The 23,471-nt window shown below is 41.5% G+C and overlaps 5 protein-coding genes across 8 annotated transcripts in view; 2 read left to right on the forward strand and 3 right to left on the reverse strand.

The window, feature by feature from the left end:
- LOC125762387 (neurogenic locus notch homolog protein 1-like) overlaps nt 1-23,471 on the reverse strand; it is a 169,927-nt gene that overhangs the window by 35,613 nt on the left and 110,843 nt on the right. The gene's annotated exons all lie outside the window — the stretch shown is intronic.
- On the reverse strand, nt 153-2,662 carry LOC125762388 (facilitated trehalose transporter Tret1-like). 2 transcript variants are annotated; one of them, XM_049424420.1, is made up of 5 exons: nt 2,305-2,662; nt 1,628-1,858; nt 1,266-1,564; nt 951-1,205; nt 153-876 (listed from the first exon to the last, which is right to left on the reverse strand). In XM_049424420.1, exons 1-5 carry the CDS (start codon nt 2,360-2,362, stop codon nt 319-321), a joined length of 1,401 nt encoding a protein of 466 aa, XP_049280377.1. In that variant the 5' UTR covers nt 2,363-2,662; the 3' UTR covers nt 153-318. The 2 variants fall into 2 exon arrangements, with proteins under 2 accessions (XP_049280377.1, XP_049280376.1); XM_049424419.1 differs by having other exon boundaries at nt 1,266-1,858.
- On the forward strand, nt 3,416-6,656 carry LOC125762383 (protein suppressor of forked). Its single transcript, XM_049424410.1, has 9 exons — nt 3,416-3,688; nt 3,765-3,878; nt 3,955-4,163; nt 4,225-4,612; nt 4,690-4,881; nt 4,963-5,154; nt 5,232-5,478; nt 5,537-6,100; nt 6,170-6,656. The coding sequence occupies exons 1-9, from the start codon at nt 3,650-3,652 to the stop codon at nt 6,385-6,387; spliced, it is 2,163 nt and encodes a 720-aa protein (XP_049280367.1). The 5' UTR covers nt 3,416-3,649; the 3' UTR covers nt 6,388-6,656.
- On the reverse strand, nt 6,723-8,336 carry LOC125762394 (serine/threonine-protein phosphatase 6 catalytic subunit). The gene is made up of 4 exons (XM_049424426.1): nt 8,012-8,336; nt 7,650-7,778; nt 7,413-7,571; nt 6,723-7,342 (listed from the first exon to the last, which is right to left on the reverse strand). The coding sequence occupies exons 1-4, from the start codon at nt 8,177-8,179 to the stop codon at nt 6,884-6,886; spliced, it is 915 nt and encodes a 304-aa protein (XP_049280383.1). The 5' UTR covers nt 8,180-8,336; the 3' UTR covers nt 6,723-6,883.
- Nucleotides 8,560-23,375, forward strand: LOC125762380 (dynamin). Of its 3 annotated transcripts, XM_049424404.1 has the most exons (16): nt 8,560-9,319; nt 11,428-11,501; nt 11,587-11,736; nt 11,814-12,420; nt 12,498-12,843; nt 12,921-13,078; nt 13,145-13,439; nt 13,520-13,636; nt 13,852-13,863; nt 14,178-14,234; nt 14,898-15,113; nt 15,191-15,284; nt 15,356-15,492; nt 15,580-15,746; nt 17,512-17,649; nt 21,984-23,375. In XM_049424404.1, exons 1-16 carry the CDS (start codon nt 9,174-9,176, stop codon nt 22,048-22,050), a joined length of 2,781 nt encoding a protein of 926 aa, XP_049280361.1. In that variant the 5' UTR covers nt 8,560-9,173; the 3' UTR covers nt 22,051-23,375. The 3 variants fall into 3 exon arrangements, with proteins under 3 accessions (XP_049280361.1, XP_049280363.1, XP_049280362.1); XM_049424406.1 differs by lacking the exons at nt 13,852-13,863; nt 21,984-23,375 and having other exon boundaries at nt 17,512-20,708; XM_049424405.1 differs by lacking the exons at nt 13,852-13,863; nt 14,178-14,234 and having other exon boundaries at nt 8,561-9,319.

Raw genomic sequence — 23,471 nt, forward strand, 5'->3', positions numbered from 1 at the left:
TGATAGTTGGCGATCGCAGAAAGTGGATCTCCAAAAATCGATTTTGAACATATTTTTTACACATTGTGAAATTTTCATCTTCTGTCTCTGTACCAATACTGTACCTTGGTAGGCTTACTAAAACCAATTGCCACGGACAATATTTGAACAATCTTTTTTATGTGATAAATTGCATCTAAAATTTATTAAACACTTTGTTCAAGTTCATCCTAATTTCAATTTCCTACCTATTTTAACTATCTATTAAAATAAACTCCACTCTTTTCAAAGCATTTACATTATTTTGTTAAGTGCTTTACGCAGTTATCATTTGTACGCTTATTTTTCTGCCCTGTAATACACTTTAGAGCTTGCCAATCGTTTTTGTATCTGTTCGAATGTTTTGCCCTTTGTCTCTGGCACGAAAAGAAAGACAAAAATTGCACCAATCAAGCAGAATCCGGCAAACAGCCAGAACGTTCCCGCCTCGCCTAACCCATTCCGAAGCGGATTGAACGTTTTAGTCATCATAAACGACAGTGCGTAGCTGGTGAATGTTGCCAACGAACTGGCCAGGTCCTTCACGTCAATCGCAAACACTTCACCGATCATGATCCAGGGTACGGGCCCGAACCCTATCGAAAACACAGTGACGAAGACGGACAGGGCCAGTACCGGTAGCCACTCGAGGTTTTCCACTTGTGCTGGATTATTCTGCAACAGCTGGAAATACACTCCTAAGACGACGTGCGAGGCGCACATTATTACGGCAGATATCATCAACAACCAGCGACGTCCAATCCGATCGACAGTAAAGGCTGCAAGTAGCGTGCCAAACACCTGCATCACACCAACGATGATTGTAGCCACCTCATGGTTAAGCGAATCCGAAGCATTCTATCCAAAGGGAAAAGTAGAAAAAAATGAAAATGTTAAAAGAAGCGAAAGACAGGCGGATATTTATGGTTCACCATGAAAATATCTGTAGCGTAAAACAACACTGCATTAATGCCGGACATTTGTAAGAAGGTAACGAGCCCAATCATTGCAAGCAGTGCGCTCAATGTTTCTGGGGTTAATAGTGATTTTTTCAGTGACTTCTTCGGTTGATTCAGCAAAGCATCCTGTTCCATTTGAAGCTGTTCTATTTCTGTGTAAGCATCACATTTTGGACCACGCAGCCATTTCACTGTTTCAATAGCTTTGGTTTTATATCCTCGTTTAAGCTGCATAAGATAAACGTAAAGTTAGCATTGTTCCCCACAAGTGTAATGTATCGTTCTCACCAGACAGGACGGAGTTTCGGGCATTAGCATGAATATGGGTCCGAAAAGTAGCACAACAAATCCGGATATAATGTTCAGTTGAAACACATTCACGCCAACCGATATGCTAAAGGACATCAGCATTCCAAGGTTTAGCATGAGTTGGAAAAAACTGCCCACAGTGCCCCGGATTCTTTGGTCCGCTATTTCCCCGATGTAGATCGGTACAGACATAGAGTAAGCGCCAGCAGCAAATCCTTGCAGTAACCTCCCAATATACATCATCGCCACCGCTTGAGCCCAGGTTAGCAATACCCATCCTGTGGAATATGGATAACGTATATTTACTGGTCTAAACAAAAGTGTATTTAAAAAAAACTTACCCAACAGCAATGGTAAAACGAAGAACAGTATGGTATTCTTGCGTCCTTCTGACCTCAGCATTATCCCGCAGGGTATGGCAGCTATTGCACCACCGATAGGCATAAAGGCAATAGTCCAAGAAAACTGATCATCAGCTACATCGAAGTTTCCTTCGCCATCTTCCAATATCCGGGGTCCTGCCGGTGCGGACCAACCAAATACCATTCCGATCGTAAGTACGCCATAGGAAGCTGCAAAGGTGTGCAATGATGTAAGCAAAAGAAAGCTTAAACAAACTGACCCAATCTAGCCGTCGATAAGGAATGGACCATCGATCATTATAATATTCCAGAATGACAAACTTGTATCTCATGGATAATCGCTCCATGATCGTTCTCTTATCACATCACTCGTGAGCACGTGCTGATTTTACGTTAAAAAGCAAAAACACTGCGCATACGCAATCTAATATTTGTCAACAGCTTCTCATTCTTATCACATCGGAAGTGATGTGTGACTATTTATAAGCCGAAAACTTTTGCTACACAATCGTCACTTTGCCACTTTCAAACTTCCAACCATTGTGGAGTTGAGTGATTAAACTTCTCCAACTCACGTTCCGAACAGTACTGATGCTAAAAACTGGTCACATAGGTAAAAATATCACCTTAATTAGCTTAATTAACTGCGTTACTACCTGCTAATGCTGCGATGTATTGGTTTTGATGGGGAAAATAGTAAGGTAGCCTGCCCATCCTTGCGTACGAAATGCGAACCGTTGTTTCGGGTTCCAACAACCTAACCACTTTAAATCAACATAACCACTGAGTTCGATAGCGGTCGATCTGTGGCAACGTACCACCTTACACAAGCCGTGGCACTTGCCGCTGTTGATAAGGGTACCGAAAAATCTCTCTCTCTCTCTTGTAAACAGATTTTTTATTGTTATGCGTTATCAAGTTTGGGATTAATCTGATACGCGCCGTGATTGATGAATCACTCAATGTTATCCAAAGTGTATGTTTTCGTACATGTTCAAATCATTGTGGGGCTTTTGTTTCGTTACAAATACATGTTTAATCCATTGGTGTTAAACCAGGTTCTAATGTGGATAAAATTAGAAACCATTGCGAAAGCATGCTATCGAAATTTAAATTTAAATTCAAATTTGCAAGCGTGAGTTCCTTGCAAACTTCTTTCATTTTTCATTTGTGTTAACTCTTCACTTGCCGTGTCAGTATACGTGGGTTTTGGGAGTTCACTACGAACTTCCAAGGTTTTTTCTAGCTTGGTTTTTTGCAAAGTTTTGGTTTTTTTTAATCAATCTCGAGACCCCTGAGGCGGGCCACTGGGTAGCGCTAGTAGTAAATCTCAGCTGGACTGTTCCTCCAGGGTCCTGACCAGATAGCTCCTGAGAAATAGAAGTCTGGGGAACAAAGAAATAAGAGACATCGACATTGCATTCGTCGGAAACCACAGTGACCCCCAGACTTTTTATTTTGCAATCTGTTTTAATCCGACATCTCGCTGCAAACTAAATTATGCAGTCTTGCTCGTGATCGCGATCTAAGTATTTATGATCTCGGTGTTTGCAAAATTTTGCATTTATATTTGCTACTCGTATGAATAACAGAAATCTAGAATTCAGTTAAATAAAATTGAAAGATCGAAAGTTTTATTTTATTAAATTTTTCTCTGTAGTCATTCAACTGTTTTTATTTTTTTATGATCATATGGTTTACACGCAACTGTCAAAAATGGTCGGTGCATTGTTTGCAACTCGCCAATGGGCGCACCTTTTTCGTACGCACTTTGTTTATAGGCGTCAAACGCTTTGACATCGGCAAACAGCTCCGCGAGTGGCATTTTCTTTTACCAAAACTTTGTTTATTGTAGCTTTCAATTTGCAATTTCTCTAGCTATATTTGTTACTGTAGTGTATTGCAATTCTAGATAACGCATTCTGGACCGCGTGCGTTTGGTTCACTGCATTAGTTCCTGTAAGCGATAGTAAATTATACTGTTCAAAATCAAGCCGGAAAATGACACAACAACTGAAGGAGCAACTAAAGTTTGATATAGTAAGTCGAGCGTGATAATTTGGAATTTAAATAACGTAGCATGTATCGCCTAACAATACCTCTATCCCACTGCCAGGAATGGGGACACGAAAGATTAGTACGCGCACAGCAAACAGTCGAAGTTCGACCGTTCGATGTCGAGTCATGGTCACTGCTGGTTCGAGAGGGGCAAAGCCGGCATGTTAACGAGGTATGCATAATGCCTACAAACGTAAAACTAAATGCACAACCTGCGGAAACCGAGATTGAAACGCTTTGTTTTTTAGGTACGATCGTTGTACGAATCACTGGTCAGCGTGTTCCCGACGACTGCTCGGTACTGGAAGGTATACATCGAGCAAGAGATGAAGTACCGCAATTATGAGCGTGTGGAGAAGTTGTTTCAGCGCTGTTTGGTAAAAATCCTGAACATAGATCTGTGGAAGCTATACCTGACGTACGTGAAGGAAACGAAGGCGGGATTGAGTACTCACAAGTAAGCGCACACTATTAGGATAACTTACAAAGCGCCCAATGATAATTTCCTCTTTTGCTAGAGAAAAGATGGCTCAGGCATACGATTTTGCTTTGGAAAAAATCGGCATGGATCTACACTCGTTCTCAATCTGGACCGACTACATAATGTTCCTGAAGAGCGTGGACGCTGTGGGCAGCTATGCGGAAAACCAGAAGATAACTGCCGTGCGGAAAGTTTACCAGCGAGCGGTCATCACACCAATCATTGGGATCGAGCACCTGTGGAAGGATTATATCGCGTTTGAGCAAAACATCAATCCGATTATATCGGAAAAAATGAGCGTGGAGCGTTCGAGAGATTACATGAACGCGCGGCGTGTTGCGAAAGAGCTGGAAATCGTAACGAAAGGACTGAATCGCAACTTGCCAGCCGTACCGCCTACAGTTACAAAGGAAGAAATTAAGCAGGTGCGTGATGGTGATTCTGTATTGTGCAGAGCATAACAAGATGTAATGATCCTTCTGTGATATTTTCTCTCCCACAGGTTGAACTATGGAAGAAGTACATTGCGTTCGAGAAATCAAATCCACTGCGCAGTGAAGATAATGCACTCGTAACACGCCGCGTAATGTTTGCGATCGAGCAGTGCTTGCTAGTGCTCACCCATCATCCTGCCGTCTGGCATCAGGCGGCCCAGTATCTCGATCAAAGCTCGAAGCTGCTTGTCGAAAAAGGGGTACGTGCGTTCGTGTCGCGTGAGCCAAAGAAGCGATCTTAGGGTTTTAGTAACGTTTTATGTATTTGTCTATCGCCGTAGGATCTCAATGCGGCCAAGGTATTCAGTGACGAAGCGGCAAACATTCTTGAGCGTGCAATTAATTCGGTGCTAAGTAGGAATGCGTTGCTCTACTTTGCGTATGCCGATTTCGAAGAAGGACGCTTGAAATATGATAAAGTACACCAGATGTATAACAAGTTTCTCGCTATTAACGACATCGATCCAACACTTGTGCGTAACATTCCACGCAAGAGGTGGTTTATATTTGCTATCATACTGATAGTTCGTTTCTCCCCCCACAAACGCAGGCTTACATTCAGTATATGAAATTTGCTCGTCGGGCGGAAGGAATTAAATCGGCCAGAGCCGTTTTCAAAAAGGCACGCGAAGACGTACGCTCCACCTATCATGTGTTTGTTGCTGCCGCACTCATGGAATACTACTGCAGCAAGGACAAGGATATTGCCTTCCGTATATTCGAGCTCGGGTTGAAACGGTTCGGAGGAAGTCCCGAATACGTCATGTGTTATATTGACTATTTGTCGCATCTGAATGGTACGTATGGTAAAGATGTTAGCTGCAAATTTCAATAGCTATTTTTGCCCTTTGCTAGAGGATAACAATACCCGTGTGCTGTTCGAAAGAGTGCTCTCGTCCGGAGGACTAACGCCGCAGCTGTCCGTTGAAGTGTGGAATCGATTCCTTGAATTTGAGTCAAACATCGGCGATCTGTCCAGTATCGTGAAGGTCGAACGTCGCCGTAGTGCCGTGCTGGAGAAGCTTAAAGAGTTCGAGGGCAAAGAAACCGCCCAGCTTGTCGATCGGTACAAGTTTCTTGATCTCTATCCGTGTTCACCGTCCGAGCTGAAATCGATCGGGTACAGCGAAACGCGGGGGATGCTCAGTGTGACTGGTGTAAAACCACCAGCTGCTCCCGTTCCAGAGCAACCGGAGCAGCCACAGCAGACGGCACGGCACGATTTTACGCAGATGATACCGTACAAACCGAAGCCGAATGCATTCCCGGGAGAACATCCGATGCCGGGCGGTACATTTCCTCAGCCGGCAGCATTGGCCGCATTGTGCGCTATTTTGCCACCACCTGTAAGCTTCCAGGGACCGTTCGTAGCCGTCGATAAGCTAATAGAAGTGTTCAATCGTATACAGCTTCCTGAGGGTATGTATTATTTAAAAATTATTTACGATGGTTTTAGTGTAACTCTTTTGCTTCACAATCACTTTATAGTTCCACCACCGCCGAGCGATAGCACTGTTGATTCGAGATTGTTTGAGCTAGCAAAATCTGTCCACTGGATCGTGGACGATAGTACCTACGCTAGTGAAGGTGGCCTTAAGCGACGTCGCATGGCGCCGGGTGGAGAGGACAGTGACGATGAGGCGGTGGCACCTGCCCCACCGGCTAACGACATTTATCGGCTAAGGCAGCAGAAACGTTTCAAGTGAATGCAATCAACCGTCGCTTGAATCTGATGGATTATTGCTTTTCGGGATAATGCATTTCCCCTGTAGGAAGTATATATATAAATGTACAATATATCATAAGACAAGGTACAGCTCACATCCATACTCGGATACTATTTTGAACGGATCCACAAGGTACAGCGTAGTGGAATGTTCATGAATAGATGATGAATGAGTGAATTGGGTAGTACACGTCGGAATAGATTATGGTCAAAGAATAAATGAAAGTAAGGCAACCTGCCACAATTATATATTCTTCACTATTTAAACAATTCGCTCAAGTCATCGAGGGGTAGTGAAAAGAAACAAAGGCAAAGTTTTACGTGTTAAATGTCACTGTCGTTTCGCTTCTAGGAAGTTTGATATTTTTATTGTGCAAAATACGTTAATAACTGAAGAGTAATGCGTGAAGCTTCGGTTTCATAGAAAAAAAAATGTTCACCGAAGGTTCCGGGGGCAGCAGGATATCATCCCGTATTTACAAGAAATAAGGCGTAATGCGCTGGCTTGGTATGACGCGCTCTTCGTTCGGGACGGCTTTAAATATTTTCACCTGCGGGTCGCTGATATCCGTAAAGTCTAGTATTGAGGCAACGTTACCGCAGCGGTAGCAGTAGTTTGGTGCCGACCATACCGTCACCAGTGTGCGATTGAATTGGTAATTGATGCCCTCGTGAACCAGCTGATGTGCCCGGCAAATTTGGCTCAGGTTATTGATTTCAACGAAATCACTCGTCACAAGCGACCCAAACAGCCAGCCAGCACCACGTGGACTTTCCGCCCAGGTGTCTATGTCGTCCGGATCGGACCAAACCAGATCACAGAACGCGCCCTTGTGCGGTATCTCCTGATCGCGGTTAATGGTTCGAATCTGATCGAGCGTTTTGATCTCTGGGCTAAGGCCACCATGAACGCAGAGCACTTCATTATCAATTATCTGAAAAGGCGTTAAAGAAACCGCATTCATTATCGGTGTTGGTACGTATACGGTTGATAATTTAACTTACCGCCGCTATTGTAAGAAGATCAAACACTCTACAACAATATTTCCACGGACTAGCGTTACCATACTTCGTGTAACATTCATCATAAAAACCGTACACTTTGGTGATTTGGCGTGATTCGTGGTTCCCTCGTAGCAGCGTAATTTTGTTCGGATACCGTGCCTGATAGTGGAACACAATACAGAAGGCACAGGTTAGAACATGTCTGTCAAGGTATTCTTTTGCTCTCCATACACTTACCTTCAACGTAAGCAAACGCGTAAACGTTTCCAGACTGTAATATCCTCGGTCAACGAAATCTCCCATAAAGATGTAATTCGTGTCTGGTACATGGCCACCGGTGCGGAACAATTCCTCTAGATCGTAGAACTAGACACGTAAAACGGGAAAGACGCAAGTGGTAAGTGGATGAGGAAATGAAAATAGACCTGTGCTGCCCGGTAGAACGATAAATATCATCCACCACATACGGCATGTGGCGGTTGACACTGGGTTGGGCACGACAAGTGCGGGCATTTATTCTTATCACCCTCGCACCGAACGACGGTGACGCGTGATTCATCTAAATATATACGCATTTGGACGAAATGCGTGAAACGTACCTGTCCATGAATATCGCCGCAAACGGTGACGGGTGTGCTGACGGGCTGCACGTTTGATTCCTCCATCAGTAGCTCGCATACGATATCGCACAGCTTTTTGAGATCATTTTCCGGCAGATATTTGCACTGCTTTGCGATCTCTATCCACTGGTCCAGTTCCGAAGCCATGGCTCCGTGTTGGCGAAATACTTGATACGGAGGGGGGTAGTTTGCTGACCGTTTTGAAGGGTTTATCGCTACGATGATACGGGGGCCAACTTCTGTGCAGAAACAACACAATGCGAGTCACCCCTTCTCTTCTTCTGATGACATCTGCTGTCAAGAAAGAATTGGCATCAAGATGAATACAGCAAGGTTGACCATAAGGTTGATGGTGTTGTATTTTTGTGGTTCACGACATGGTACTTAAATTTAAACCGTTTGAAGAAAACATAAAACACAAGTATGTAATATAGTATAAATGAATTAACTAACCAATAATTTTATGCGCGAAATTTAGATTTTAAAAAGTCGTATGAAACAAGCGATATCACATCTGCTATACACTCATCTTGGAAACTGTCAAACCGTGGAAGGAAAGAGCAAAGAAAAAGAAACTCTGCGCAATCAATCGATCGAAGGCAGGAAAAATTGAGTTTTTCACCTCGGACAAGGAAGGAAAAGCTCTGTTCGCTGTGTCCGCTGTGTGTCCGTGATTCCGATTGCATTCGCGCAATGATGTAGTGCATTTCGTACGGTTCACACGGTCGCATACGAAGTTACAAACCGAACGGTGCAAAAAGCTTGCAAGATAAAAAGAAACCCCTTTTTATCCAGCCGCCACTTCAACACAGCCAGACAGTGCAGAACGACCGAAGGCGAATCGAAGATTTAATGCTGTGAACAATACAAGCAGAAGCATATTAAGTACTGTGCGTGCGTGCGTGCGTTACTGTTGTCGGTAGTGGCAATCAATTACGTGAAAGTTGGTGGCTGTTTTCAGTGGATGCTCGGATTTGTCGACCCCTGTGGTGTGCAGCGCAAGGAGAGCATTAGTGTGTGTTGTGTGTGACTAACGTAGGAAGGGCAGATACGACGGAACAAAGCGCAAGGTGGCGTTTGGTTCTAGCTTGCCAGGAACAAAACAAGTGAACACAGCTCATCAACAAGACAGTCCACCACAATGGAGTCACTAATTCCGATTGTGAACAAGCTGCAGGATGCATTCACGCAGATGGGGGTGCACATGCAGCTTGACCTGCCACAGATTGCGGTGGTTGGCGGCCAGTCAGCAGGAAAATCTTCCGTGCTGGAAAACTTTGTCGGCAGGTCAGTTCAAGCAAATAGACGAAAGGCGTATCGGGAAGGTGATGCTTTTGTCATTCATTACTCATCCAAATATACCACCACCTTCATCTCATCTAGCTGTCAACGGTGTTGAACAACGCAAACCGAAAAGGGTTTCCTTGTTTTTCCTTTTGCGTAACATCCTTCCCATTGTGGAAAGGGATCACTGTTCCATAATCCCTCCCAGTGCAACGAAAGTAACATGGGAGAATTTCTTCAATTACTTCTCAATTCAGAAAGTACATACAGCTTCAAACTGACGGAAGTGTCATCGGAACGAAGGTGGAGGAATCATTTAAAAAAACATGATTCACCTATTCCACCCCAAATGCGTTGGCTGGAATTTCGGTCTCCCCTATTCGGGTGTGTGTGTGTGTGCGCGCGTACAGGGGGTGGAACATTTTTTTGAATAGGATGAGATTGGGGAGCCGTGTGATCGTAGCGTACTGTGTGTATGTACACGCACTGAAACAATACGAGCGAACGGGATGACCGACCGCGTACGATTCGCGTACAACCAGGATAGCAAGCAGTGAGAGACGGAGTGAATGAGATGGAGAGAGCGAATGCGCGTGATAAGACGAGCGAGAACAAGATAGCGAGGAACCTTCTTCGCGAAAGAGCGCGCTCGGTTAGATCCCAGCAATTTGTGTGCTGAACCACCGTTGGGCTTCTGGTCTCTTCTTGCGGTGTCACAGTGCGCGTTGGAGACTATCAGAGTTGGGAAATAATCGATAATAGAGCGGACCTTTATCGGGGGACACCTTTGTACACTCTCTGGTACAGCTTTTGGTCCGATTTGATAGGGCCAAATATTTCGTAGAATTTACTGTGCCGCAGATCGGAAGATCCTCTGTATCCTTATCTAACGTTATGGTTCATTTGACTTATTAACAGTATAAAATATATGGAGAGAGCATTCCTCTAAAGTTATGGTATTTCTCATAATCGTGCATTGTGCACTGAGATGACCTCCTACCAACACAACATGCCACAGATGCAAAAGCATATACCGTGCTGAAGCAAAACATCTGAGCAAATATTCGTTCACAAAACAAGAGAGACATTCCCTAAATAGTAAGTGTGCGCAAGGCAGCATGTGGAACATGATTTTAGTGGTGAAAATATTTACATTTTTTTCATTTGCTCAAAACTTTTACCCTTTGCGAATGATGTCACGCATGTTTTGCTGGTTCAATTATTGTTTGTCAGGATACATTTTTATCCCCAAATTCCGTTGGAATGTTTTCTACAAACGTAGAATCTAAACTCGTGTTCATCCCTTTCCTTCCCGTTGGGTTTCGTATTAAAGCTTTCTCTAGTTCCAGCCATCAGAATGCGTACTAAACACATGCCAGCACACTTCCATACACACTAACTAACACATGTGCATATATTTTACACGTGTATCTACAAACACTTCCGCCTGTTTCGTCCTTTACGATGGTGCGATGGTGAAAGAATGCTCACGAGAGGAAAAAATTACATAATATCCACGATAACGGGAAGAGCGGACCGTTGACAGTATGCAACGATCCTTCCCTCGTATGTCCTTTCGAACAGCTTTGCGAGGATGCTAGAACAATCGTGCCTGTTTAGAGCAAAGTAACGAATGACGAATCATTTAGCATCATCCCTACCCATTATGGCTTATGATGGCGACGGGGCTCCATCAATGGTTGTGTGTTTTCACTGCTACATTACATGCAGGAAGTCCATAATGATTACTTGATGCCTTTCGGTAAAGATAAAAACCCTTCGATGCGATATAAACGTTCGTACAATGAAAGACACTGTGCTCTCTACAGCTGGAGCAAGGGTGTGTAATAAACCAAGGTCTGTGTGTAGAACGATTGTTTATAAATGGCTTGTGTTCCGTTTGTGCTTCCATAATCATTTTACAAGCTGTACTAATCGATTTTGTAAAATATTCCTTCTTCTAGACATACAATTACATAAGAAGAAACGATAACAGTATTTCAGATTTTTGGGGGCCCATTTGAACAATCTCTTGCGAAACGTAAAAAAAAAAGAAAACTATGTGCCGTATCTATGCTTTACTTATTCTTTATTTGTTTATTTTATTTTAGAGATTTTCTTCCCCGAGGATCTGGCATTGTAACGCGACGTCCATTGATTTTACAGCTTATCAATGGAACTGTGGGTAAGTTGAAGTTTAATGAATTTTTAGAAGAGAAGCTAAGAGAGAGGAACAAAAAATTAATCATGTCCACAAATGTATTCCACAGAATTTGGAGAGTTCCTTCATCAGAAGGGTAAAAAGTATGCCAACTTTGAAGAGATTCGACAGGAGATCGAGGCTGAAACCGATCGTATTACAGGCAGCAATAAGGGCATCTCGAACATACCGATTAATCTTCGAGTGTACTCACCGCATGGTAAGAAGACACACTAGAGGAAAGTTGTGGACGGTTTAATAATTTAAGCATTTCGCCTTTTTGTTTCTTTCTCACAGTACTCAACTTGACGCTGATTGATTTGCCCGGTTTGACCAAGGTTCCGATCGGGGATCAACCGGCCGATATCGAGAACCAGATCAAAGGCATGATATTTCAGTTCATTCGTAAGGAAACTTGCCTTATTTTGGCTGTCACGCCTGCCAACACGGATTTGGCTAACAGCGATGCCCTAAAGCTGGCCAAAGAGGTCGATCCGCAGGGTGTACGAACGATCGGTGTCATTACCAAGCTGGATCTAATGGACGAGGGCACCGATGCGCGCGACATTCTCGAAAACAAGCTGCTACCGTTGCGCCGTGGCTACATTGGCGTAGTGAACCGTTCGCAGAAGGATATCGAAGGAAGGAAGGACATTCACGCTGCGCTGGCCGCCGAGCGCAAGTTCTTCCTGAGCCACCCGAGCTATCGGCACATTGCCGATCGGCTCGGTACGCCGTACCTGCAGAAGGTGCTCAATCAACAGCTAACGAATCATATCCGCGATACGCTGCCGGCGTTGCGTGACCGACTGCAGAAGCAAATGCTCACACTGGAGAAGGATGTTGATCAATACAAACATTTTCGCCCGGATGATCCTAGCATCAAAACGAAGGCTATGCTGCAGTAAGTGTTAAGCATGAAAGGAGGAAAGAACTTATCGTGATTTTTAATCATTTGCTATTTTTCGTTCCCGTGCGCAGAATGATCCAGCAGCTACAGTCCGATTTTGAGCGCACAATTGAAGGTTCCGGTTCGGCGCTAGTCAACACGAACGAACTTTCGGGCGGTGCGAAGATTAACCGAATTTTCCACGAACGGTTGCGTTTCGAGATCGTCAAGATGTCCTGCGATGAGAAGGAACTGAGGCGTGAGATTTCGTTCGCCATTCGCAACATTCACGGTATTCGTGTCGGTTTGTTCACGCCCGACATGGCGTTCGAAGCGATCGTCAAGAAACAGATTTCGCAACTCAAGGAACCGATCCTAAAGTGTGTCGATTTGACCGTTTTGGAGCTGTCCAATGTTGTGAGAATTTGTACGGATAAGGTACGGTGGGAGTTTTTTTTATTATTCAACGGTGTTTTCTCTAGATTGTCATCCTTTCGATTTTTGCTTCTCAACAGATGGCTCGCTATCCGCGTTTGCGTGACGAAACGGAACGCATCATTACCACGCATATTCGCCAGTGCGAACAAAAGTCCAAAGAGCAGATGATGCTACTGATCGACTATGAGCTGGCCTACATGAACACCAACCACGAAGATTTCATTGGCTTCGCAAAGTAAATGTTTCCCCTTACGATTGAAATTACAACTATTTAAATAAATGGTATTTTTTCTTCTTCTAGCGCTCAAAGCAAAACTGAAAATGCTGTCAAGACTGGCACACGTAACCTCGGCTCGCAAGTTATCCGCAAAGGACACATGTGCATTCAAAACCTTGGCATCATGAAGGGTGGCTCGAGACCGTACTGGTTCGTGTTGACGTCCGAGAGCATTTCGTGGTTCAAGGATGAAGATGAGAAGGAGAAGAAGTTCATGCTACCCCTAGACGGACTGAAGCTGCGTGACATTGAGCAAGGTTTCATGTCCCGGCGACACACATTCGGTCTCTTCAATCCCGATGGACGTAACGTTTACAAGGTATGGCCTGCAAATGCTTATGTTGGTACAATGATTTAAAAACCGAACCGATATTAATATTTCCAAAATTGCCCCCAAAGGATTACAAACAATTGGAACTGTCTTGCGAAAGTACTGACGATGTGGATTCATGGAAAGCATCCTTCCTACGTGCCGGTGTATACCCGGAGAAGGATACACCCGCCAACGGAGAAGAGGTGAGTTTTTGTGGTTATTGTAAAGCGTAATATCAGTGGAGTTAAAGTAACTTCGTTAACACATGAATCAAAACAACATGCCGTTGTACGAAACACTCGCGATCGAGAAGAGTGAAAGCCGTCGGATGCTTTTCAAATCTAACTCCGATTTTAATACTGATATCTATTAAACTTCTTATCTTTCTCTCACGTTGCACCATTCTTGCTCATCGCAGTCGGAAACGGAGGTTGGTTTGAACACTATTTTAATATATTTTTTTTTTACCGAAGTCTACACTTCCCGTTAGTAGGCTTCTATTCCTCTTTCCGTGTAGAACCAAATCGGATCAGTAATAGTAATATGTCCTCGTATATACAAAAATGAAACATTTCCTCCGCTATCAATCAGTCACATCTAATCCTACACTTTGCCTAAAAGTTTGCACACGGGTTTGTCCGTATCGCTTCGCGGGTCTCCGATACCTGGTATTTAATTCCTGATTGTTTTTTTTTGTATTAATGAATGATCGCTCCGTTCCTTTTCATATTTGGTTCGTTTCAGAAATTGCTTTCAAATCAGCAATCTCTGGTAGATAATGTTAATAAGACAAACGATGAAGTACGCAGTAACGTATAAATGAAACGTGTTTCCCTTTTCTTGTGGAGTGCTCCTTTAATATCAATTCACTTAATATGAGGACCCTATCAGCTAAAACACTCGTAGGATTGCGTACATAAAATGCTTTCATTTGTTTTACTAACTTTGTGGAAAATGGTAGGAAATATCTCACAGTTTGTATATGAACATTTCTTTACATTGTAATATATTGGGTACAAAGTACTAATATTCATGATGTATTACGTTCATGATACGTATTGATGATAAGTTTATCGTTCCTGAAATTACAATATCTTTTCCGAATTTGGCGATTAAAATTAGGACATTTTAATCAATTTTTCATAAGGTTTTTTTTTGTTTAACATCCACAACTGCTATCGTTCTTGACCCTGAGGTGAACTGCCAGGATTATTGACTATTCTTTTGGACTGGTCGTTAAATTTTGTTACTTAAGCTAAACCTCAAATGAATTGCCATATGTTTGCTTTTGGGTCAGTGTGTGCTGATCCGCAGGTGTGTGCGTGTTTGTGTGGGTCTTATGCTTTACTTTAATTTTATCACTAATTAAAAAAAAATCAACTTATGCTTAAGATTGGCTATGGTTTTGGAGAACATGTTCTTGCAAATATATGGCTTGACGCGCAAATGTCTACTTATTCATAGGAGAGCAGTGAAAGTGGCCCAACTGGACAGTCCCTTGATCCACAGCTGGAACGACAGGTTGAGACGATACGCAATCTCGTTGAGTCATATATGCGCATCGTAACAAAAACTACACGCGACATGGTTCCGAAAGCTATCATGATGCTCATCATTAACAATACCAAGGATTTCATCAACGGTGAGCTGTTGGCGCATTTGTACGCCACCGGAGATCAGGTATGAATTGAACAGTAGAACAACCCTTCGTGCATAATTTGCAAAACATGAGTTTAATTCGCTTTAAAACATAACAGGCTTCAATGATGGAGGAAAGCGCAGATGAAGCACAAAAGCGAGAAGAAATGTTGCGAATGTATCACGCCTGCAAGGAAGCGCTACGCATTATTGGTTAGTATTTGGAATGTGCTCGTAAGCTGACCTGCGAAGCTAATCTACTTTTCTTGTTTGCTTAAACGCAGGTGACGTTTCAATGGCTACCTTTTCAACACCCGTACCACCGCCGGTGAAAAATGATTGGCTGTCGAGCGGCCTTGACAATCCGCGGCTGTCACCACCGAGCCCGGGTGGTCCGCGTAAAGCAGCACCACAGCAACAGGTAAATGGCTCGCTGTTCTCAACATTGCCTTTGCCTTTTCCTAGAGGGAAAATTTAACCTATGTTTTCTTTGCTGATCAATTTGTAGGGTTCGCTTGGTTCGATGGGAGCTCCGGCTGGCCGGGGACCACCACCCGCACCCGCTAGTGCACGGCCGGCTCCGGCAATACCGAACCGGCCGGGCGGTGGAGCCGCTCCGCCTCTACCTGGTGGACGTCCAGGAGGACAAGCGCTACCAGCTCCTTTGATTCCATCGTGAGTATTACCGATTCATCCTTTTTCTTTAACCTATTTAATTGCTTGTTTCCATACTTTTAATCCATTTCTAAAAGAAGTTTCGTAAACATTTTTTGAGCATTTTTTATTGAATTGAAGGAAAAAAATTATGCAATATAAATTCAAGAATTTAATGTAATAGTTTTAAGCAAACATGCAATCAAAAGTGTGCTGTATTTTTTCTAATACATTTGAGCTTTGTGCTGTTTAGCTGTGGGTATTGTCGTAATAGTTTACTTTATCTATGCTTAATAATTAACATTAGAACTATCAAACTTTCGAAGCGGTTTTAATCGGTCTTTACTTTCTTAAACATTTTGAAATGTTAATAGACATGTGAGTCAAGCATTAAGTACTTTAAAACTTTTTTTTAACTCTGAAAATTATTACGATTAGAATAAAAAGATAAGAGGTGAAAAGATTTCACCAAAAATTACCTAATGACCTAATGGCAAGAAGACAAATGACGATAGTTCTAGTGTTAGTTATCATGCTTTAAAATGTTGTTCCTGTTTTGCTTTTTTTGTACGTTCCGTTTTGCATAAAACCTTAAATATTTTTGGTCGCTTTTGTTTTTTTCCCTCTATTGTTGCCTTTCCTTTACGAATAACGATTGTTATTTCATGCAATAATGTTGGTTGTTGTCTATGTCTGTTTTATTAACACCCTCCAAACCTAACTTTTACAGGCGGCGTTAAAAACTAACTAAGTATAGCGAGCATAACAAACAAACCAAAACAACACGCGAAAAGCAAGCAAATCTGCTCGTATGCAATATGCAATTTCTGTAGAGATATAAATACTATACATACATAAACCCACATACAACCAATGAACAAAACAATGGTTCGTTAACTTGTAGAGCAGACTGCCACTTGTGCAGAAACCGATTGGCGGAACAGTAAAGCGAAAGGTGTAGAAGTTTCGATTCTAAACGAGTAAAATTTTGACAACCCTATAGTTCATGTTTACAGAAAGAGAATGATATTAATTACACTGCAAGCAAACGCAAGTATGCGAGTAACAAAATGACAATTTATGGTAATGAAACGTTGATTAAAAAGAGTAAAACATTAAACATACACTCGTTACGATTAAAAAGAGTTGATAATGCTAAGCGAACATCATTGACGGTGATGTGTATTGTAAAAATAGTCTGTTATTGGACGAAGAAAAAAGGTATTTTGCTAGTAGCATCAGCGAATGTTTCCGACAGTTTTGGTTAAACTTTTTCCCAAATATTTATTTGCACTGATACACAGGCATGTTAAATGGTGTTTTGTTGTGCCTTATTTGTTTTTCTAGACAGATACGTTTCATTACGTTCGGATTATTCCTGGTGTATTTGCATTTTTTCAACCGTTAGAGTTTCGGTATTTACAAAAAAAAGTGTAGAGTAAGCCCGTTAGTTAGTTAGTTTTCATCGCCCAGTGTATGTGTTAGGAAGTTGGCGAGTGGTGCGTAACACGAATCAATCGCAAAGCAATTAGGACAGTAGCGGAACGGTGCACACTACGCATAATGTGTTGTAATTATATTTAAAAACTTAAACAATAGTCGAATCTCTTCTCTTGGAGGCAAATAGTGAACCATAGGCAATGGATATGAACGTGTTGATACGAATATGTACGTTAATGCTTAATTTTCCCATCTTCCCATCGAATGTGTTTTCTGGGCACGCAACGCCGCACGGTGATGAAAACGCATTGCACTCTCATTACTACACCCGCTCACACATCGCCAGGCGTCCGGGTGGTTCCGCTGCGGGCATGGCACAGATGCTTCCGGCCAGCACCAGGCAACAGATCAACCAGCAGGTTGGCCAGGCCGTCACCAATGCCGCCATGAACGAACTGTCGAATGTGTTCGCCTCGAAGTTCAAGTAAAGTATTCCGCTTCCGCTGTTCCGTGCATTTCACATCCTAACCGTGCTAATTATAATGTCAGTATCGTGTGGCCGGGGTTTTGTTTGTGGTGAAGGAAAGGTGCAAACCATGCGCTAAGGACTTAAAAGAATGTGTAGAAACATGTTTCAAATTGCTCCTTTGCCGCCATGTTGGTTGTATTTCACGCGAACGCATATGCATCTGCATCAACATCTAAACCATTGCTACCGTTTAATCCATCCCGCCCTTCCTCCCTATTCTGTGCATGTGTCCCAATTCCAATCGGTTTTCCCACCGGTGTGTTGTTACTTACGTTGTTATGAAAGGGGGATTTTGTTGTTGACGGTGAAATCCAACTAATCCTGCAACTCCTGGAAAGCCGCATACTCAAGTGAAGGTAGTTTAATAGATTCTGGTTTATTATAAATAATGCGAAGTTGGTATCACGGATACGTATCAGAATGAAAAGCAAACCGGAACACACGGTCTCATTCCGAATTGAAAATACATGTATTATTAAAATATAAATAAAGAGAAAGAGAGGAAAAAATGGTGAATTAAAACACAGAAATATAAGAAGCTAACAGTAGTACCAGTTCGGCAAACCACACCACACACGCGCACACACATGTGCACCAACCCTTGGAAGGGTTATACCATCTAAATGATGAAAACCACACACTCTGCACTCTGCACCGACATGATAGCAGCAAAAAAAAAACAAACATGTTGATGTGTTGATTGTGTGTTTGAACGCTTTAGTGTCTTTGTGTGTCTAGTTTTAAAATGCATTGAATCCATATACCAACAAAACGTAAAAGTAAAAGAAAAAGAACAACCTTCCTTGGAAGGTAAGAAGCGCAAACATTCAGTTGAAAACAAAAGTAAGATAACAAAAAGAGAGAAGCAACAAAAAAAAACCTACAACACTATCCCACAGTAATCTATCGAACAAAGACAAATGTTTCATATGTTATAAAACAAATCCAAAAAAATGGACCTAACGGGAAAAAAGGAAAACAAACTGCAGTAATTACGGCAAACCTAAAAAAAAATAAAACAACTACGATCCGTTCTTTTAATGTTGAATAAAATATCGTACCTCTATCTCTACTATGGGCTGCAAATTAAGCTCGCGTATCCTTCCAAGTAAGAAATACTACTGAGTGTAAAAGAATCCACTAATCCTGAACAAGAGCAACAGCATTCATTCCACTCTACCGAAGGGGATGTTTTAGCGCCAATCAGGCAAGTAAGCAAAAAGGCTGCAAAAACTATCCAACAGTTGAACACACACACACACACATACAATGTTTAGAGAAGGGTTGATCATGGTATTGCAACATCCCATCCATATGCCTAGAACAACCCTTAAAAATGGCATCAAAAACACCTTTACAAAGAGCGCGAAAAGAAAACGAAACAGAAGAGGAGAAAAACGAACACAACACAAATATGACAGAAAATGATATAAATATATATATATATACACACATGCATATATAAATATAGTTCAAAGATAAAGTTGTTCACTGTTTGCGTGCGCGGATAATATTAAAAAAACGCTTAAAATTGTAGAAGTTTATAGAAACGAAGCTGTGAGCCCCGAGAACGATAGCAATTGTAGTTGAAACGGAAATGCCGACAAAAAGAAACGGAAAGGTTGGCGCGCATAAAAGATGCATAGGACGAAAAACATAAAGACACAAAGAGACAAACAAAGTACTGTATATTCCGTTAGTTCTATACATTTCAGGATTAGTCGTTTATGTTTTCTTTCCATTACACTCCCCCCGCCCAAGCACTTTCTCTGTCTTCACCCTTTTTAAGGATTAGTGGAGACTTGTGTTTCGTTTATCTTCATTACAAAAGTTACATTCCACCAAGAGCTACATAAAGAATTCGTGCATATTATGCTTTTAAAAAAAAAACACTTCTATTACAAAATGCAACTGATCGTAAAGAATGTTGCATTACAAACTTTCACATAAGCCGCTTTATTCGAATTGACTTCGTATGAGATTTTTGTTGTTGTTTAGTTTACGTTCATCGGTCTTTGTGGTGATGCTTTAAAACAAGGGCAAAGTTATGAGAAGCTATGCTGTAAAAAAACGGGGGGGTTGCATAACGTTACAATGTGTATAAGTCAATTAAAAATATTCTATTTGTTGTTACGCTGCCCGGCAGATGGTACACGATAGTGAGCGTTTTTTCTCATTGCAATCATTCTATTTGGACGATACGCATGAAATCTCCCAATGAAAGGAAACTATTTTAGTATAATTTAATATACAATTCCCATTGCTTATTTATCATCATACGAATATCCTGATCATGCAAAAGATTACACATCGAATTGAATTCCAAAAAAAATACTCCTTGAAAAAGAAATCGTTTGACCGATGGGCAAATTTCTTATTGTACATTTGCAAACAACTCATTGACATCACCAAATGCTGATAATGGCATCAGATTATATATAAATATATAAATATATTTTATTTTAACACCGTACAACAAGTTGTAAGAGAGAAACACCGTGCTGTTTTTTTCGTTTTGATTTTTAATGTTAACTAATATTTTAACAACACACAACCTTACCAATCATACTATTGTGTGGTTCCAGCTTGTGTAGAGATTTGTTGTGAATATTACTTATACATATATTCCGTTCATGGTGCATTTATTTTCCTCTTCTACCATCTGCAGCATCTGTGTAGGGAAATGATTTTATTTATTCCTTTACGGTTGTTGTGCAAACTATGTTGTACATTATTTGCTTGCGACAATAGTAGTATGTGAGCGGTTATGCCAATAATTAATGCAAATAACGTTACTCGCTCACTCTCTATCTCTCCTTACAAATTGTGCCCGCATAAGCAAGTTAAACAGCATCTTTTTCTCAGCTTACAGACAAGCTGCAGGATATAAGTACCTAGTATTGCGATCTAAAGACGAAATGATAAATTGAAGGAAAGTGTTACTTTAAATTGCATGTTCTTTAGCAACAATTGCTAGCTTCCTCAGTTCATATCCGCTACAATGAAATAATGTTTGAAAAATTTATCATTTTGAAAAAAATCAATTGTTTGCCACCTTTATTCCAACTTACTGACGGGGGAGCATTTTGTTGAGTTAAATGGCAACGATGCAATGAAGTATAAAACCGGTCTGTGTATGAACGTTATAAGCTGCTATACATTTTCAATGCATTGTAATGCGGTAATTCATTAATTAGGAAATCGATCATATAGAAAGAGAAAAAAAAACAATTCAAAATACAAACAAGCAGCAAAAACAGACAGACGAAACTGAACACTTATAAAATCGTCAACATGCGCCTGAAGAGCAGTAGTGAATGGATTCGATAGTTACTTACATATATATATATACATATATACAAATATATCGAAAAACGAAAACGAAGCAAACAAAAACAAAAAAAAAACAAATCAAACACACACTCACACTTGAGTAAACAATGCAAACAAAACATCAACATGTAATCATCATCGCAACAAAGAACTAAAGAAAAAAAAACACCCAACAACATATATGCTATTACAGGACACATAGTAAGCAAACGAGCAAAATAAACAAGTAAAAGGATGCGCGTTCGGATAGAGAGAACGAGAGAGAGAGAGAGAGAGAGCGAGGACGAACACTATATACTAGCCGTGTGAGTAGTAGCAAAATGGCGAAAAATCGAAACCAACCACAAGCGAAGAGAGCAACATACAAAAACCAGAACAAGAACTATACATATTATATCTATTCTATGACAGAGAAAAATAAAGTATAACATAATTAATTGGAATTGAAATATGTGGGCTGGGATGAAGTTTGTTCTTACAAAGCCGCATGTGTGCGTGTGTGTCCCTTGTCTGTTTTTTTTTTGTTCGTAAGGCATAATGTTGTGTGGTGAAGCTTTTGTTTTGGGGAATGTCGCAGGGTTAAGTTTGTAGCTAACTCACATGGTGCTGCTGGGACCGATTCGCTGGAGTTGGGCTTACCATCCGCCTTTATCACACTTCTTCTAATACGATGGGGTTACATTCTATACAGGTCGTTGAATGGTGGTAATATGTCGTTATTAACTTTATTCTTTACTCACAGTAACAGGTGTCCATTTTAACGCTCTTGTTCTTGTAAACACTCTTTAGTCATGCGCGCGCTGCTTCATTTCTTTCAAACACTTACTTCACATAATGTTTTTTTTTTCTTTAAATTAATATATTCGTTCACACGCACTACTGTACTGTGATTCGTTTATGTATCGCTTTCATATTCATGCTGATCCTCAACTAAAACCATTTTTGTTAAATTGTAGTCGGCCAGCACAGAATGCGCCACCACGTTTACCGGAACGGCCGTACAATGCCATGGGACGGCCATGAATGGCGGGCTTGGAGTGAATCAAGGTATACACACACACATTAAAGCGACGGCGAGAGAATGCAAGAGGTAGAAAGAAAATGGGTACAGGAAGCGAAACGTGGCTGAAAAACGATTGTTCGACCACATGGCAGCGGACATCCGGTTTAGTAGATGAATGGAGATGTGAATAAGTAAAACATTGCACATAGAACAAACATATGAACATAACCATTTTATGCTCTTGTTTTTCCCTTTTGTGTCGAACCGTTTCAAATGGTGATCTTAGCACGTGTATCGTACGATCATCGGCCTCTTGCAACCAGCTTGACAAGATCAAACCGCTACGTTCTTGCCCTTTTTTTTCTTCCTTCCCGTGATTGTGCGTATGTAGGTATAAGGGAGCAGGTCGTTAGAGCTAACACAAACGAAACCATTCCGATTGGGCCAAAACAAAACGGACCAGGTGCGTTGGCCGTTACAAGAGGCGCTTAACAGGAGGTAATGCTTTATTACAGGTTTAGTAGAGATTTATTCCGGTAGCAGCTCATACAGGGTACGATCGCGCTGCCTTTTATTTTAATTATATTAGAAAAAAAAGGTTAACATTATAATAGGGGCCGTGTACGCGCGTGTACTGATCATCTCGCAGGTGAATAAGCATAATGCGTGTTGCCTTTGACATGCAATTGTAAATTTGTTAATTGTAGCAAAAGCTAAGATCAAGCCGAAGAAACAGGGTGTGAACGATATTAGTAATGAGAAGAGGCGATAGCGAATAGATAGTCATTTCGTTTTGCGGACAATCCTTCCGTCAGATCCTGTGCGACTTGAGTGCTTTAGTTCCGAGTGCAGACAAAACAAACAAACAAACAAAAAAACACCAAAATAATCCTTTATCTTTTGCGGCTGTCTGTCTGTTTCCTCTTCCAGTACTCACTCTAGCCCTCGCGTTTCCTTCTTTGTGGCAGCGAAGTTGGAATAACCGTCGAAGTATTAATTTGTAGTCAAATGGCAAGGATGCAGGGACGTAGTGTGGTAGATAATTTCTACCCCGGCGTAACATTTCTTGCAGTATAAACAATTAATAATTTCGAAAATTGAAAATTCTATCATAAACGTAAACTGATCATTCATCAGACACAACCGGTACCGAATCTGTTTTCTGGTGCTTAGGTTAAAGGGCGGTGGGGGTGGGGGGGGGGAAGAAACACAAAATGGGAGAAGTGGATACTGTACTGTACCATGATCATCAAGCTCAATATTTTAACGCGCTAAAGTATTATTTTGTAAATTTTTTGTGGTATATTATTTGTAAATAAATCATCCCCAGATGGTGGGAACTCGATGCTCGATCGCTTTGTTCTCTTGTATATCAGGGAGAAACTTATACTTATTGGAACTAACCGTCTGGTAAGATTATTCTTCCGTTCTGTACGGGACA

The sequence above is a fragment of the Anopheles funestus genome, chromosome 2RL (genome assembly GCF_943734845.2).
Source record: "Anopheles funestus chromosome 2RL, idAnoFuneDA-416_04, whole genome shotgun sequence".
NCBI lineage: Eukaryota > Metazoa > Arthropoda > Insecta > Diptera > Culicidae > Anopheles > Anopheles funestus.